The 15638-nt window shown below is 38.5% G+C and overlaps 2 protein-coding genes across 5 annotated transcripts in view; one reads left to right on the top strand and one right to left on the bottom strand.

Annotated features, from left to right (window-relative positions):
* Positions 1-1765: 1765 nt before the first annotated feature.
* Positions 1766-11618, top strand: LOC108706882 (mpv17-like protein 2). 3 transcript variants are annotated; one of them, XM_018243659.2, is made up of 6 exons: positions 1766-1867; positions 3740-3989; positions 6418-6579; positions 7051-7127; positions 8598-8726; positions 10493-11617. In XM_018243659.2, exons 2-6 carry the CDS (start codon positions 3803-3805, stop codon positions 10586-10588), a joined length of 651 nt encoding a protein of 216 aa, XP_018099148.1. In that variant the 5' UTR covers positions 1766-1867; positions 3740-3802; the 3' UTR covers positions 10589-11617. The 3 variants fall into 3 exon arrangements, with proteins under 3 accessions (XP_018099148.1, XP_018099150.1, XP_018099149.1); XM_018243661.2 differs by having other exon boundaries at positions 1771-1867; positions 3798-3989; positions 10493-11618; XM_018243660.2 differs by lacking the exon at positions 1766-1867 and adding an exon at positions 2164-2255.
* Positions 11619-12908: 1290 nt separating this feature from the next.
* The window catches only part of rab3a.S (RAB3A, member RAS oncogene family S homeolog), a 32938-nt gene continuing 30208 nt past the window's right edge, over positions 12909-15638 (bottom strand). For both annotated transcript variants that reach the window (XM_018243656.2, XM_018243655.2), the window contains one exon: positions 12909-15246. In XM_018243656.2, the coding sequence (XP_018099145.1) occupies positions 15056-15246 (191 nt within the window). In that variant the 3' untranslated portion in view covers positions 12909-15055. The remainder of the gene's footprint in view (positions 15247-15638) is intronic.

The raw sequence follows: 15638 nt of genomic DNA, 5'->3' as shown, positions 1-15638 counted from the left end.
TTATCCACAAATGGCAAAAACATGGAACAGTGGTGAACCTTCCCAGGAGTGGCCGGCCGGCCGACCAAAATTACCCCAAGAGCGCAGAGACAACTCATCCGAGAGGCCACAAAAGACCCCAGGACAAAAGAACTAAAGAACTGCAGGCCTCACTTGCCTCAATTAAGGTCAGTGTTCACGACTCCACCATAAGAAAGAGACTGGGCAAAAACGGCCTGCATGGCAGATTTCCAAGGCGCAAACCACTTTTAAGCAAAAAGAACATTAAGGCTCGTCTCAATTTTGCTAAAAAACATCTCAATGATTGCCAAGACTTTTGGGAAAATACCTTGTGGACCGACGAGACAAAAGTTGAACTTTTTGGAAGGTGCGCGTCCCGTTACATCTGGCGTAAAAGTAACACAGCATTTCAGAAAAAGAACATCATACCAACAGTAAAATATGGTGGTGGTAGTGTGATGGTCTGGGGTTGTTTTGCTGCTTCAGGACCTGGAAGACTTGCTGTGATAGATGGAACCATCAATTCTACTGTCTACCAAAAAATCCTGAAGGAGAATGTCCGGCCATCTGTCCGTCAACTCAAGCTGAAGCGATCTTGGGTGCTGCAGCAGGACAATGACCCAAAACACACCAGCAAATCCACCTCTGAATGGCTGAAGAAAAACAAAATGAAGACTTTGGAATGGCCTAGTCAAAGTCCTGACCTGAATCCTATTGAGATGTTGTGGCATGACCTTAAAAAGGTGGTTCATGCTAGAAAACCCTCAAATAAAGCTGAATTACAACAATTCTGCAAAGATGAGTGGGCCAAAATTCCTCCAGAGCACTGTAAAAGACTCGTTGCAAGTTATCACAAACGCTTGATTGTAGTTATTGCTGCTAAGGGTGGCCCAACCAGTTATTAGGTTCAGGGGGCAATTACTTTTTCACACAGGTTTGGATTTCTTTTCTCCCTAAATAATAAAAACCCATTTAAAACACTTATTTAAAAACTGCATTTTGTGTTTACTTGTGTTATCTTTGACTAATAGTTATATGTGTTTGATGATCAGAAACATTTTGTGTGACAAACATGCAAAAGAATAAGAAATCAGGAAGGGGGCAAATAGTTTTTCACACCACTGTATATACCTAAAATGAATTGTAGGGAAAGGGTGCACCTGACAGCATACCTTCCAACTGTCCCGTCTTTTCACAGGATTTTGACATCTCCTAGATTGTTGCGGAAATGTCTGGACTTTCTCTTTGATCTCCTGCACTAAACAGCTAGAAAAATATACAAGGTTTCTAAAACTTAATTGGCTTTTTGGCAGACAGCCCAGAATACTTGCAGCTTAATACGCCTACATTAGCAAAACAGTAATAACACATAAAAAACACAGAAATGTGTTAAAACTTTCATAAACTGCTGAATTTTGTAAAACGAACATGGTAATTAGGCAGTGTGGCCACAAAAATGGACTTGGTCAAAATCTTTTTGTCCCTCTTTCTATTTCCAAAATGTTGGGAGGTATGCAGACTGCAGAAGAGCTGGAAAAAAATACTACTGCCCTAATATAGAGTGCCTATGCCAATGGAGCCTGTTTAACTCAATAGATGTGCAGGAAACAAGATCCAATAGACAATAATGGGACACTACAGGCTTTCAGGAGAAAGTAGCAGCTTGAATTGACACACAAAGTAGGAATGCAGCGTGATCTGTGAGAGAAGAGAGCTGTGGGGCGGGACTTGGGCTGCTATTGCACGCTTCTGCTTGTCACTCACAGATATAACCACTTCCTGTGGAAGACTGAAAGCTCTCACTTCAGCGTAAACGCCGAGTACAGAGGATAAGTCAGATGCTCTGATGTTGTTACATGTTCAAGAGGTAAAGTGCAATTTAAACCATTGTCTTGTTATCAGGCACCATATATATAAAGGAAGGAGGCATGTAATGCTAGGAAATTTGCATAATACAATATACCTCTGCTTATAAAGAAACTTTACAGAACACAGTTTTTACTCTGCTCCCTGGGCCTGTCTGTTACCTACTCAATTGGAATGTAAGCTCTGTGGGACAGGGGCATAGCACAGATCACAATGCGCAGTAGCAAGTAGTGCTATCTACCTCTCATTTCGTGCCTTTTAGTATTTAATATCCCACATTTTTGTTCCACCCAGCAGGTCAGCACCGGATAGAACAGGAGTTGGAGAGTTATGTAGGAGTAACCTGACTGGATTAACAGAGAAGCCTGTAGGGCACAATTTGAAGGGGGGTAGGTAGAACAAAGATGTCTCAGGTGTACAATTTAGAACACTCCACCCATATCATTATCTTACATTCCATGTCTGATGTGAAATACGTACAGAATGCATATGTGCATAATAAGGGAGCACTGATGGGGGAGACTGCAGTTCTGACAGGGGGCAGATATCTGGTTGCTAGGGATTTATCCTAGGCTGTATCAGTGCTATGCAGTTGGGTACAGGGACATAATGGAGTGGTTTGCATGTTTTCATCCATAATTCCTTATGTGAGAGTTACACTCTCTACATTTTTGGTATTAAGGCAGTGCTATGTTTATGGCATGAGTTAAATAAATGCCTTCTATTTTCAGGCCTTATACTGTATAGATCTGGTGTTGCACCTGTACACTATATCCGATAAGCCTTTTTTAGTATGGGCATATACATTGTAAATTCTGTCATATTTAGTCCAAATGTGCCTGCTTTTTATTTATTTATTTTATCTATACACACTTGAGGGCAAATTCACTAAAGGGCGAAGTGACTAACATGGGCGAAAACTCGCCAGCGTGACATCATTTCAGTACTTCACCGATTTACTGGTCGCTGGCGTAACTTCGCTAGCGAAGGAGATAGACTCTTTGCTCCCTAACGCCTGGCGAATTTGCGCTCTGGCGAATGGACGTAACTATGCAAATTCACTAAGATTGAGATTTGACTGAATGTTACCTCTTGCGCCAGACTTGCCTTCGCCACCTCAGACCAGGCAAAGTGCAATAGAGTAAAGTCACAAAAAACGCTAGCGTCTTTTCTTTTGTCAGGGTGATAGGCTGAAAAATAGCATACATTTTTTGGGGGTAACAGGCTTCCCCCCTACATTTTTTAACATATGGCATATAAACTATACACTGGGCTCATGTGTGGGGCAATATAACAACTTTATTTTATTTTATTAAGGTTTACCGGGCTTGTGTAATGTAAAGTATTTGCTGCTACATATACGTCCATTGTACTTTAACTTCCTGCTGTATGCAAATTAGGCAACGCTAGCGCAACTTCGCTTCACTTGGCGCAGTAACACTTCGCCAGCGTTTGGTGCCCTAGACGCAACTTTAGGATTTTAGTGAATTAGCGGTGTCCTGATGAATCTACGCCTGGCGAAGTGTTTTGCTGTGAGCGAAGCCGTCGCTGGCGAATTTTCGGAGGGTGGTGAAGTTGCCCCTTGGTGCCAGAGAGGTCAGATTCAAGTGAAAAGGGCATTATAAATATGCTTTTTTTAAAATGTTATAATTATGTTTCAAAATCTGTATTATGGTGTAAGATGATTTACACAGGGCCTGCCTGATATCTTTCCTTTGTCACTAAATGTGCACAACATGACTGTTTAAATGCATATGTAAATCATATGTAAATTTGTATATACCCATTTATTTCATAGCGCTGCGGAATATGTTGGTGCTTTTTAAATACATCTTACTATTTACAATAACAATGATTACCATTTTCTTTCCAGATATAATGAGAGCCTGGCTTGTCACCTAGAATATTTTCTGTTTCTCTGCTGGTTACAGATATAATGATCCACCATGGCAAGTTTGTGTTGACTCGTTTTGTCGGCTGCTGGAAACAGATATTTACAGGGAAGACTTTGCTGGTCATTAACACTGTGAGTGCAGGAGTTCTTCTGTCCACTGGCGACATTATTCAGCAGACATGGGAAATGAGACGAGACAAAGAAAAAAAGCGAGATTGGTTGCAAACAGGTACAAGCTCAGTTGGTTCTCTTCAGACCAGACCGATCAGTCCTACAAGCTGACTTTTTGGTCTCTCCGAGGCCTTTCTCAAAGCATAAAAATACACAGTGGAATATGCCTTATATTAACACACTGGCGGGAAATAGCTTAGATAATAATAACGTGTAACCCTCGTGAATATCACTCAAGCTGTGTCTATCACAGCATCAATTAACATTATTCCTGCATATCTATAATGCTCGTCAGTTTTTAAACATAAAACAACTACACAACTCCAAAAGAACATATACTATATAAAATTAACATTACTATAATAAAATAACAAATACAAACTGACACTGTTCTGATTGTAACATATACTTACTCCTATCTTATCTAAATCAATCTAAATCAGATCATCACTTGTTATAACATCTGACAAAATGTATCAAACTTGAGAAAGGCTCAAAGTGTAAACTAGTTGATCATTGGATAGGTTTCTATCAATAATAATCTTTTCCTGAATTACGGGGCAAGTATTTATCCGCACACCAATATATCAACATACTCTAAAAAACTTGTTTGTTCCTCTGACTTAACATCTTAAACTTGCTTAAATGGAAAGCCCAGTTACTGAGACCACCCCATAAGTGAGGAGTGTTATTAGAAGCTTTAAAACCCTTATTAACTGCAACCTCATTGGCAGCTTATAGTCGCTGGGGTGGATAGATGGGTTTTGTAACCCACACTTATTGGAAACTCATATAGGCTGCAATATTGAGTGATGTTCAACTAAACTGCCCTGATATTTCAATTTCTAAAGGAAGTGGTTATTCCAATGCAAATAGTTGTTTTAGTGGAACTAAGAAAACCCCTTTTATATATGTAACTGCGGGAGAACTAGTCCTGTGTATACATGGATAAGAACAACTGCTAGTGGGAAAAGCATAAAAGGTATCTTGAAATACTTGTTGCACCAATATACTGTATTATTGTGTTTTCATTTTATTTTAAGATATCACTTTACATAGCAGTTTTATTGGCATTGCTAAAAGAAAAACCACAGTTGAGTGTATATACTTTAAGGGCAGAGACACACACAAAGATCCAGGGAGATGTAATCGCCCGGCGACAAATCACCTCTTTTTCGGGGCAACTAATCTCCCTGAACTGCCTTCCTGCTGGCTAGAATTTAAATCGGGATGGCACTCGGAGTGCTTCATTTTCTGAAGTCACCGAAATTGCCTCACGAGGGCGACTTCGGAAAACAAATTGCTCCAAGTGCCATCCAAACGGCGATTTAGATTCTAGCCGGCAGGAAGGCTTTTCGTTGAGTTTAGTCGCCCGAAGAAGAGGTGATTTGTTGCCAGGCGACTAAATGTTCCAGAATCTTAGTATGTGTATCTGCCCTCAAAGTTCATTATTTCTTCCCTTTGTGTTGGTGTTCCTGAATTGTGCTGTTATTCAGTGTATCATGTAAATTTGTCCCATGCTAAAAATGTTCTACCCATCCAATGTCTTGGTTTATCTTCCAAGCTTTCCAGTGGTGTGCTAAACTTTTTTGGCAGTGACCTTATGTACAATGTGGCACTGAAGAGTGCACCTAGGCATAGGGCAAGTCAAGGACAGAGAAACTACAGAAACTCCTTATGTTGTTTCCCAAACAAGGGATCTTTCTGTATTTTGCATAACCATAGCATAAGTATGGTAAAAATCATCTTACCATTTAATAAACCCTATAGGATTGTTTTGCCACCAATATGGGTCCATGCAGTTTAGTTACCATCAAGTACAAGATACTATTTGATTATTACAGAGATACAGGAAATCATTTTTAAAAATCATAATTATGACTATAGTTCAGAGGGCTTCGAGATAAGGGATTCTATACCTGAAATATATATAGTGCAAATGCTCCTCTCACTTTATTAAGTATGTGCACAATTGGATACAGCAGCCTTTTGTGCAGTGCATAGTCACGAATCTGAAAATCTTTGGGCTGTACATACATACAGGCATTTCAGTCAGCTTATGGTATGGGACCTGTTATCCAGAATGGTTGAGACCTAAGGTTTTCCAGATGATGGATCTTTCCGTAATTTGGATCTTCCTACCTTAAGTCTACTAGAAAATCATGAAAACATTAAATAAACGCTAGCCTAGTTTTGCTTCCAATAAGGATTAATTATATCTTAGTACCTTGTACTTGATGCAACTGTTTTATTATTACAGAGAAAAAGGAAATCATCTTTAAAAATGTGGATTATTTGAATAAAATGAAGTCTATGGGAGACAGCCTTTCTGTAATTGAGCTTTCTGGTTTACGCGTTTCCAGATAATGGATCCCATACCTGTGTATTTTTTTTAATAGAAGTACATTGATCCAGGCAATTTCTTTCTCTCTCCATCAGTGCATTTTAGGGTTTATTTATAGATTCATTTTTTCTTTTGCTTACAGGCAGGATGTTTGTCATTGGATGCTGTCTAGGTCCTGTGGATCATTACTGGTACATCTTCCTGGATCGAATACTCCCAGGTGCAACAGTGCGTGTGGTTCTAAAGAAAGTCCTGGTTGAACAAATCGTGGCCTCTCCTATTCTAGGAACCATGTTTTTCATGGGTAAATACTCATTGTGCTATTTCATTTTATATAATATTCAATTGTATCAATAAACTGAGAATAACCTGGACAAGTTTCACGTTCTAGCATGGAACGAACGGTCCAATGGCTGAATTGTCATTAAGAATGGAACATATTGCTTTAAAAAAGTATACAGGTTATCCATATTCTCAGTAACACATGGACAACCCAAGGTTGTTTTGTGGAATAACCTGCATGCTTTTTATTAAGCAAAATGTTCCATTCTTGATGACAGTTTAGTCATTGCAGTCTGTAAGTTTACTTGATTGCTTGGAAAAGAATCTTTGTCAGCTGACAGCTTCCCAGGTAGAATAAACCATGACGATATCTTTCACTTTCAACATTTTTTGAAAATAAAATTTACTGGATTGTAAACTTTAATAAAGAATAGTTGATTTTCCTTAAAACACTGGTTAGATTATAATACTAATACACTGTTTTCAATGGCAGGAACCGGTATAATGGAAGGCCAGAGTGTGGAAGAAAGCTGGTTAGAGTTTAAGGGCAAATTTTGGGAAATGTACAAGGTGAGTAGTGGAGGGAAATCTGGCACTATCGGACAGTTTTGTTTATGAGGCAGTTTAAATAAGTGAGTTATTGTCAGATAAAACCCATGATGCATAAAAGCAACCAAGCACAGTTTTCCTGTTGCCAGTTAGTGGTGGACTTGATTATATGCTTCCATGTCTAATGCTTTGTGTAGTGCAAGCATGAAATGTACACCAAGGTGCCAACATATATTAAAAGTGAGGATAGTATGTAGCATCTGCACCCTGTGTTTTTCATTATTGGCTGAGTGCTTCCTCTCCTGTATATTTTTTATTGCCCATACTGTCTGACATCAGCCTAATTGTTTGCATTGAAGCAAACATTTGCTAGGCTTAAAGCTCTGAGGGGTCATTTAAGTCTGCTACTGCAGTTGCACTCCTGCAAATTTCTACAGTCAGTTGTGCGTTACGCCCATTCATTAAATGTACTTGCTTCAAAATGTGCTCTTTACATTTCTGTATAGTTGTGCCCTGTGCTCAGTCCTTCCTGCCTCCCATTCCAAATCAAGCGCAGTTGCACCTACTGACGCAGAGGAAACCTGAAGTTACTGCAACCTCCTGACCAGCTGGTAGCTCCAGGGTTCCCTCAGCTCCATGCATTAAAGGAGTTAAAGGAACAATAAGCATGTTAAAGTAATGAAATTATCACGTACTGTTGCCCTGCACTGGTAAAACCAATCTGGTTGCTTTCAGAAACACTACTATAGTTCATATAAACAAGCTGCTGAATAGCAATGGCAGAAATTTAAAAAAGGCTATATGGCACAGGATAACTAGGGGATAACAGATAACATTATGTTCTACGGAGCTTATCTGCTATCTGATGTGTAACCTGACCCTTTTCTCCTTTGAATGGCTGCCCCCATGTCTACACAGCAGCTTATTTATATAAACAATAGTAGTGTTTCTGAAGCAAACACAGCAGTTTTACCAGTGCAGGTATACCAATCGAATTTGGAAAACTGCCAGTGAAATTGTGTCCAATTTACAGCATAGTGTGAACACACCTACATTCATTTTGACTAGATCTGTTGCGTTCCGCCGAAAAATTCCTGAAACTCCGAATAAATTCCCGAAACTCCTTACAATTTTTCCGGCAGTGAATTTTTGCAGCAGTTTTGAGAAAAAATTTGCTGGTGGTGAAATGTGGAAATTTGTGTCAGACACAACGCCCTAGTGCTATTGTCAGTATGGCTTGCTCTGTGTGTAGCCAAAATGCTTAGTTATCTCCCTGATTATCATGTGTTCAGACAGGTATGTTGTTTTGGGTGTACATTCCATTTGGCAGCTTAGTTTGTGTTGATTGGGTGTTTTTTTTGGGGGAGGGCTGTATGCACATGGCCTAGAATACAAATTGTGTGTCACAATACAAAGTGGGATTTGGTTGCTATTCTGAAATTCACCAATGCTTTAAATGTTAGTGATTGCTGTTTTGCTTGTTTTCTCTAGGCTGAATGGTGCGTGTGGCCACCTGCTCAAATAATTAACTTCTACTTCCTCCCTACCAAGTACAGAGTGATGTATGTTAATTTTATAACACTGGGATGGGACATCTATCTGTGCCACCTAAAACACAAGGTAATCTCCATAGAGGTACACTAATGTACTGTTATCACACCAGTCACCAATTACACGTGTTTACTATTAGCTGCTTTCACTTTTGAGACCAGTCAATAGGTAATTTATTTACAAACACACCAATAAAATTTCAAGTCTGGCCTAGGCCATACAGTCATTTCTTAACTGCAAGAAGGTATACGTGCAGATGAAAATATATAGGAAGGCTACATATACATTAAAATACAGTTGTGTACGGAATAATAGCAGTCACTATCCTGATCACTGTTTTTGGTAGAAATTATATTTCTACATGAATAAGACTTATTGATTAGAAAACCAACAGTTGTGACATGAATGCTGCTGAAATGTAATTTAATCAGTAATTGAGGCTTGTTCCAAATAATAATAGCTTGTTAGATACGGGGGGTCAATTACAGGCCTTATTTAAGGAAGGAAGGCAGCAAATGTTGTGCACACTGCTTATAGTGCAGCCATTGTTCAGAAGAACAGCGTACTTCGATTAAAAAGTTGATTGGAGAGGAGAAAACATACAAAGAAGTGCAGATAATGATAGGCTGCTCAGATGCTTTAAAATGGCAACCAAAACCTGAAAGACGTAGAAGATCATAGAAAACTAACATCCGAATGGATAGAAAAATAGCCAAAATGGCAAAGACTCTGCCATTGATCAGCTCCAGGAAGTTGAAAGAAGGTGTAAAGTTACCTGTGAGTACTGTTACAATTAGAAGACATGAAGATATGTGAAGCCAAACTATAGACAAAAAGCCCCAGCAAAGTCCCATTGTTGAAGAAAAAAAAAACAAAAAAAAAAAAAACGTGTGCTGAAGAGGTTACAATTTGCCACATTGACACACATTGAACGCATTGACTGGCCTAAAGAGAAATGGCGCAACATTTTGTCGACTGATGAAAGCAATATTGGTCTTTTTGGGAGACAGTTTGTCAGATGACCCCCAAACATTTAATTCAAGCCACAGTACAGTGTAAAGACAGTGAAGCATGGTGGCACAAGCATCATGATATGGGGATGTTTCTCATACTATGGAGTTGGACCTATTTATCACATACCAGTGATCATGGATCAGTTTCAATACATCAAAATACTAGAAGAGGTCATGTTGTCTTATGCTAAAGAGGAAATACCATTGAAATGGGTGTTTCAAAAAAACAAGGGCCCCAAACACACCAGTAAATGAGCAACATCTTGGTCCAGACCAACAAGATTGACGTTATGGAGTGACCAACCCAATCCCTGGACCTTAATCAAAAATTTCTGAGGCAAAACCAAGAAATGCAGAAGAATTGTGTAATGTAACAGGTACAGAAGTTGGTGGACTCCATGTAACACAGATGTGCAGCAGTTCTCAGAAACACTACTTATACAACTAAATATTAGTTCAGTGATTCAAAGGAAAGAAACATTTTGAAAGATTTTACAGTTTATACAGTGAATGAGTTTGTAAAGAAGAATGCAGACACTATTTTTTGGAACAGCCTAATATTCCCTTTTCCTTCCACTTTCTGTAAAGGAACAACACAAATGTGATACATTTTTCATGTTTTGATTTGGAATAGAATGTGCAGTGTTCCCAATGCATTTGTGTGTACGGAAATAAACGCTATTATAAGGATTTTGAGCTTTATTCACTTTTTTAAACACACTGCTATTATTCTCAACACAAGTGCATAAGGGCATCTTTTGACATGTTTGCTTTAAAGTGTTCACTTATATTTTACACTAATACGGTCATGTTTTGTTACAGAATCCAGTAATCCATGAAACACCTGGGAAGCCTGAAGAGAACCCTGTAGCATTGGCAAATCCGGTCCATAAAGTTTTAACATTGGACAATCAGTAGGCCATTTGTCTAATTTGAATCATGAAATTCAGCACCTTTTGCCTTAGTTAATATTTCTCGAATCTGTTAAGTGATCTTACCTTTTGGGGTTGAAGAAGCGCACTTCATGTTTCCATATTTTGTCTCAGGGAAATGATATGGGATTTTCTCATCATTGTAAATGAACGGTAAAAATTATTTAATAACAGCGTTTTTAAGGATATCCTTAGCAAACATTCCTAGTGTAAAATACAAGGGACCAATGTGTGCTGTGAGATAACCCCCCACAATTATTATCTTCACTATGTGTGGTATAACACTGCCTTTACAGTGAGATATGTGGATATCAGCAGTCTGTATGATGTTTAAATATACTTGGTCTGAGGCTTCATGCCGGTATATGATCATGGAAATTATAATCCCATATGCAAAGTGTTTCCTAAGGGGCACCTCTAGCATAACTACTGTTGCTGTCCATGTCCTGTAGTGCGATATTTATTATTACTTATTATTTTGTGTAGTTAGTGATATATATATATCTACATACACAAACACACACATGGGTGAGGGTGTGTATATAAATGTGTGGATGAAATGTTTTTGCTTTGCTTGAATTTTAGGTCTTTTAAAAAGACTATATTACTTTTGTCTGTGCTGTAATGTTGCCCAGTTTCCATATTGCAGATCTGATTATAGTCCTCCTTACTGAGCCCTCAGGCAAGTATTGATTTTTCCAATTACTTGTTTCCCAGTACTTTAATGCTCAGCTGGATTGCAGCACATTATGTAGCCAGTGACTAGCGCATACAGTACTTACGTGGGACTGGCCGATTTATTGTTCACCAGTATTCAGATAGTGTTCTACAATAGGTGCCATGAACGGATGTGGGTCTGTGCCACTTTTAGCAAGTGTGATGATTTGCTTAAAGGAATCGTTCAGTATAGAAATAAAAACTGGGTAAATAGATAGTCTGTGCAAAATAAAAAATGTTTCTAATATAGTTAGTCAAAATGTAATGTATAAAGGCTGTAGTCACTGGATGTCTAATATAACAGAACACTACTTCCTGCTTTGTAGCTCTCTTGGTTTCCACTGATTGGTTACCAGTCAGTAACCAGAGACTTGAGGGGGGTGGCACATAACTGTTGCTTGAATCTGAGCTGAATGATCAATTGCAAACTCACTGAACAGCTATGTCCCATGTGGCCCCCCCTTCAAGTCGCTGACTAACTCCGAGTTAGAGAGCTGAAAAGCAGGAAGTGTTCTGGCTATTATGCTAGACATCCAGTCACTCCAGCCTTTATACGTTTTTGGCTAACTAACTATATTAAAAACCTTTTTTATTTTGCACAACCTATGTACCCAGTTTTTATTTTTACACTGAATTGTTCCTTTAAAAGCCTCAACCATACAGAAACTACAGAAACAAAACAAGCATACAACAAAATAACTGCCATTGTTGGAAGGTTTTTTAAGATTGAATGCTATATATAACAGTATTAATTTCTGTTGTATTTTTTACACAGTTTAAAAAAGCGCACACAAATTTAAAATATTTTTTTTCCGCACAAAGCCGAGATTTAATTATAGAAAAAATGATTTTAAATTTGTGTGCGCATTTTTAAAACTGTGTGCTCAGGTCAGAATAATTACAAAATTTTGTGTTTTCATACAGTTCTTTGTGTTTGCCACAATTTGCTGTGTGCACTAAAGGGTTAGGACCCTTCAGTAAATACAGGTATAGAACCTGTTATCCAGAATGCTTGGGACCTAAGATTTTGCAGTTATTGGTAATTGGATCACCATATTTTTTTTTTGTTTTCAATATTTTTATTTATTTTTCAAATAAGACATTAACAGTATCACATGTTTAACCAATAAAATGACATTGATATAGCAATTAGATGTACTTTACATGTCTTGTGAGATATTCAACATAGATATTGGCTTTTTCAGCTACCGACCTGGTGATCGGATGAAGGGATCACCATATTTTAAGTCTACTAAAAAAAAAATTAAACATTAAATAAACCCAATAGGATTGTTTTGCCTCCAATAAGAATTGGTCCTAACATATTGGCACTCCTTAGTTAATAAGGGGTTCCTTGTCCTTTTAGCTACCTTACAGCAACCCACATAGAACTCAATTAGAAATGTATCACATGTGCACTAGGACAGTGCGGCCTAGGGGTGCCCGCGATCGAAATCCGGCCCTGTATATACAGCACCAGAGATTTCCCAAAAACAGAAAAGAAATCAAAGCCATCTAAAGACAGCTTTTCCGACACTGTTGCACCTTTAGTTTCCTTTAATATATAAACACAATATTAATACAAGTAGTTTCATTTTTTACTTTTTATTCTAACTACATGAACAAAATCTCATAGGAAATTCACAGCACTCAAATTAATGCATTCTTAAAAAGCATATGATATTCAACATACAATTTGCTATATATATATCGTTGTGACTACCTTTATACTTTATATAGAATTAAAATATTTATTTCCAAGGGATAAAAGGTTCTATGACCACCTAATGCAGAGGACAAAATGACTTACTGGCCACTGAACTCCTCTATAAGCAGCTGCCATCTAGTGGCACAGAGCTGGAACTGCACTTCATGAAAATAGGATGATATGAGTTGCATACATCAGATTCAGACACGAGACACGGTATAATAAAAATATATATTATATATATATATAAATAATCTGAACACAAAAAAAGGGAAGAAAGATTTATGATATGGACGTTTCTGAACACACACCCAACACGCACTAAAAAAAAAAAAAAAATGGGGAGGGGGGAAAAATTGGAGAAGGTTTAGAGAACATTCATTTTCATGCAGACAAAATTACATTAGTGCTGAAGGGTAGGCTATAGAAATGCTTGGAAAAATCTATTTAACGAGAAAACGGCTGTCTTCAAGCAGGAATGCCTCATTACTTAAAGGGGCACTGTATTCCCTACAAGAGTATTACTGAAAGGAGAAGGAAAGTCATTCAGCACTTGAGGGTGCCAAATGTTAGTCACCCCCAAGTGAATGTATTTACTTACCTGAAACCCCGGGCCGGTGCTCCTATCAGCAGAAAACTGCACCGGCCCGGGGTTATTCCAGTGAGCACCACAGAGCACTTGTTTTCTCGTTTCTTCAAATTACCCGAGGCAGACGATTTGCGCAGTAGAAAGAAGCCGATTTTTTAGTTGAAGTTCAGCTTTTCACTCTAATGCGCATGCGCAGCTGCGAGAAGAAAGTAGAAGCCAGAAGAGGATCGCTCCGTGGTGCTCACTGGTATAATCCCAGGCTGGTGCAGTTTTCTGCTGATAGGAGCATTGGCCCGGGGTTGCAGGTAAGTAAATACATTCACTTGGGGGTGCCTAACATTTGGCACCCCCTCCTCCTTTAAAGCAATGGTCATTCCCAAATATGGGTTCATCTATTTTTCTGAGGTTCCACAGTCTCCTGGTACTAAGAAGGGCTGCCAGTTATCACCAAATGTATAGAGTGTCCCTGATAAGAATTTCCTGGTACTACTACTACTTGGTCGGTAAGGGTGATTGTGCTACACCAGGATACAGCTAATGTAATGCCAATACTATGGCCTAGTCAGTATGTCCTAAACATCAAGTTGTAGAAAGGCCATGAGGTTAGACTTTGTTAGCAGTAGAAATACCTGTTTAAACACTTGATATTGTGTATAAGGTATATTTGTCCTGCACAGTAATCCCTTAAATCATCAGTAATAAGAGCAAGTACCAACATCAAGGGGCAAATTTATTAAGGGTTGAAGTGAAAATTAAAAAAAATGTTTTGGTCAAAACTCTCAAATTTGAGTTTTAATTTGAATTCTGAGATTTATCATACTCTGGGCCCTTAAAGAACTCGAACTTGACTATTCGCCACCTCCTGAATTACGGTATACGTCAACGGGAGAGGGCCAGGGATCAATTTGGTGATGTTTTTAATTTGAATCAATTTAGTTTCAGGTTTTCCAGTAGATTCAATTCATCAGCGTTTAAAAGATTCGATCGCAATAAATATTGATTGGACGAATTTCGAATTTATGGGAGTTTTTAAAAACTCACATGAATTAGAAATTCGACCCTTGATAAATGTGCCTAATGTTAAAAGGCAAATGTAGTCCCCACTGAGCAATGATGGAAAAAGCGATTTTTATCCAACCATTTCTCAGCTGTACCCACTCAGTTCTGAAAAATTGCACCCATCTCTCTCGTTCTCTCTCTATAGATATATATATATATATATATATATTTTAACTATTTTGTTTTATCAACCATTCTGTTTGATCTCTTTCTTTGCTACATACTGTATATTCTAACTAAAAAGATTGTAACAGACAGAGTCATCTTGGGACGATATGCAGTATTCAAGGTCATGGGGGAGAGGTCACCACTCTATTGAAGGTAGGGAGGTTGGGGGAGGGAGGAACGGTTTGTGTACAAGGCTAGGACTTTTTCGTTCCTTAGCAGGCGCAGTCTTGGTGTGGTGGTGCCTGCTGGTCAGTGAGTTGGGGTCCTTGTTTGGCTCCGGTGACGGCTGGATCAGCTGTATCCAAACTCTCGGACATCTTTTCACAGATGATATCCACCAAACGTTCAAATGTCTGCTTCACATTGATGTTATCTTTGGCGCTAGCTTCAAAATATTCAAAACCTGTAGGATGAAGGTGGGATTAGTGCTGGTGCTATATAATGTGTCACTATATACCTGTAACTACTGACTATGCCTTACCTAGTGCACTTTTTCATCTCCAATTTTTGCCTGTATGTTAGCCTCTCATCCACCTAGACTGTAAGCTCAACGGGGCAGGGACCTCCTTCCCACTATGTCTCTTACCAGATAGCACTTAAGTTCTTTGTCCTATTAACGCTGTGTATATTTATTGTGTGATTTCTCTTCCCTGTGAAGTTTGGGAACCCCTCTTAATTATTTGGAGTTTTGTTTATCATTGGCTCAGCTTTCAAAGTAGCAACTTCCTTTTAATAGAACATGCCTTATGTAAACAGTTGTATTTCAGCAGTGACATAAAGTTTATTGAATTAACA

Source organism: Xenopus laevis, chromosome 1S, assembly GCF_017654675.1.
Source record: "Xenopus laevis strain J_2021 chromosome 1S, Xenopus_laevis_v10.1, whole genome shotgun sequence".
In the NCBI taxonomy this organism is placed as follows: domain Eukaryota; kingdom Metazoa; phylum Chordata; class Amphibia; order Anura; family Pipidae; genus Xenopus; species Xenopus laevis.
Note: the sequence above shows the minus strand (reverse complement) of the source record. Positions and strands in the feature narration are given on the sequence as shown.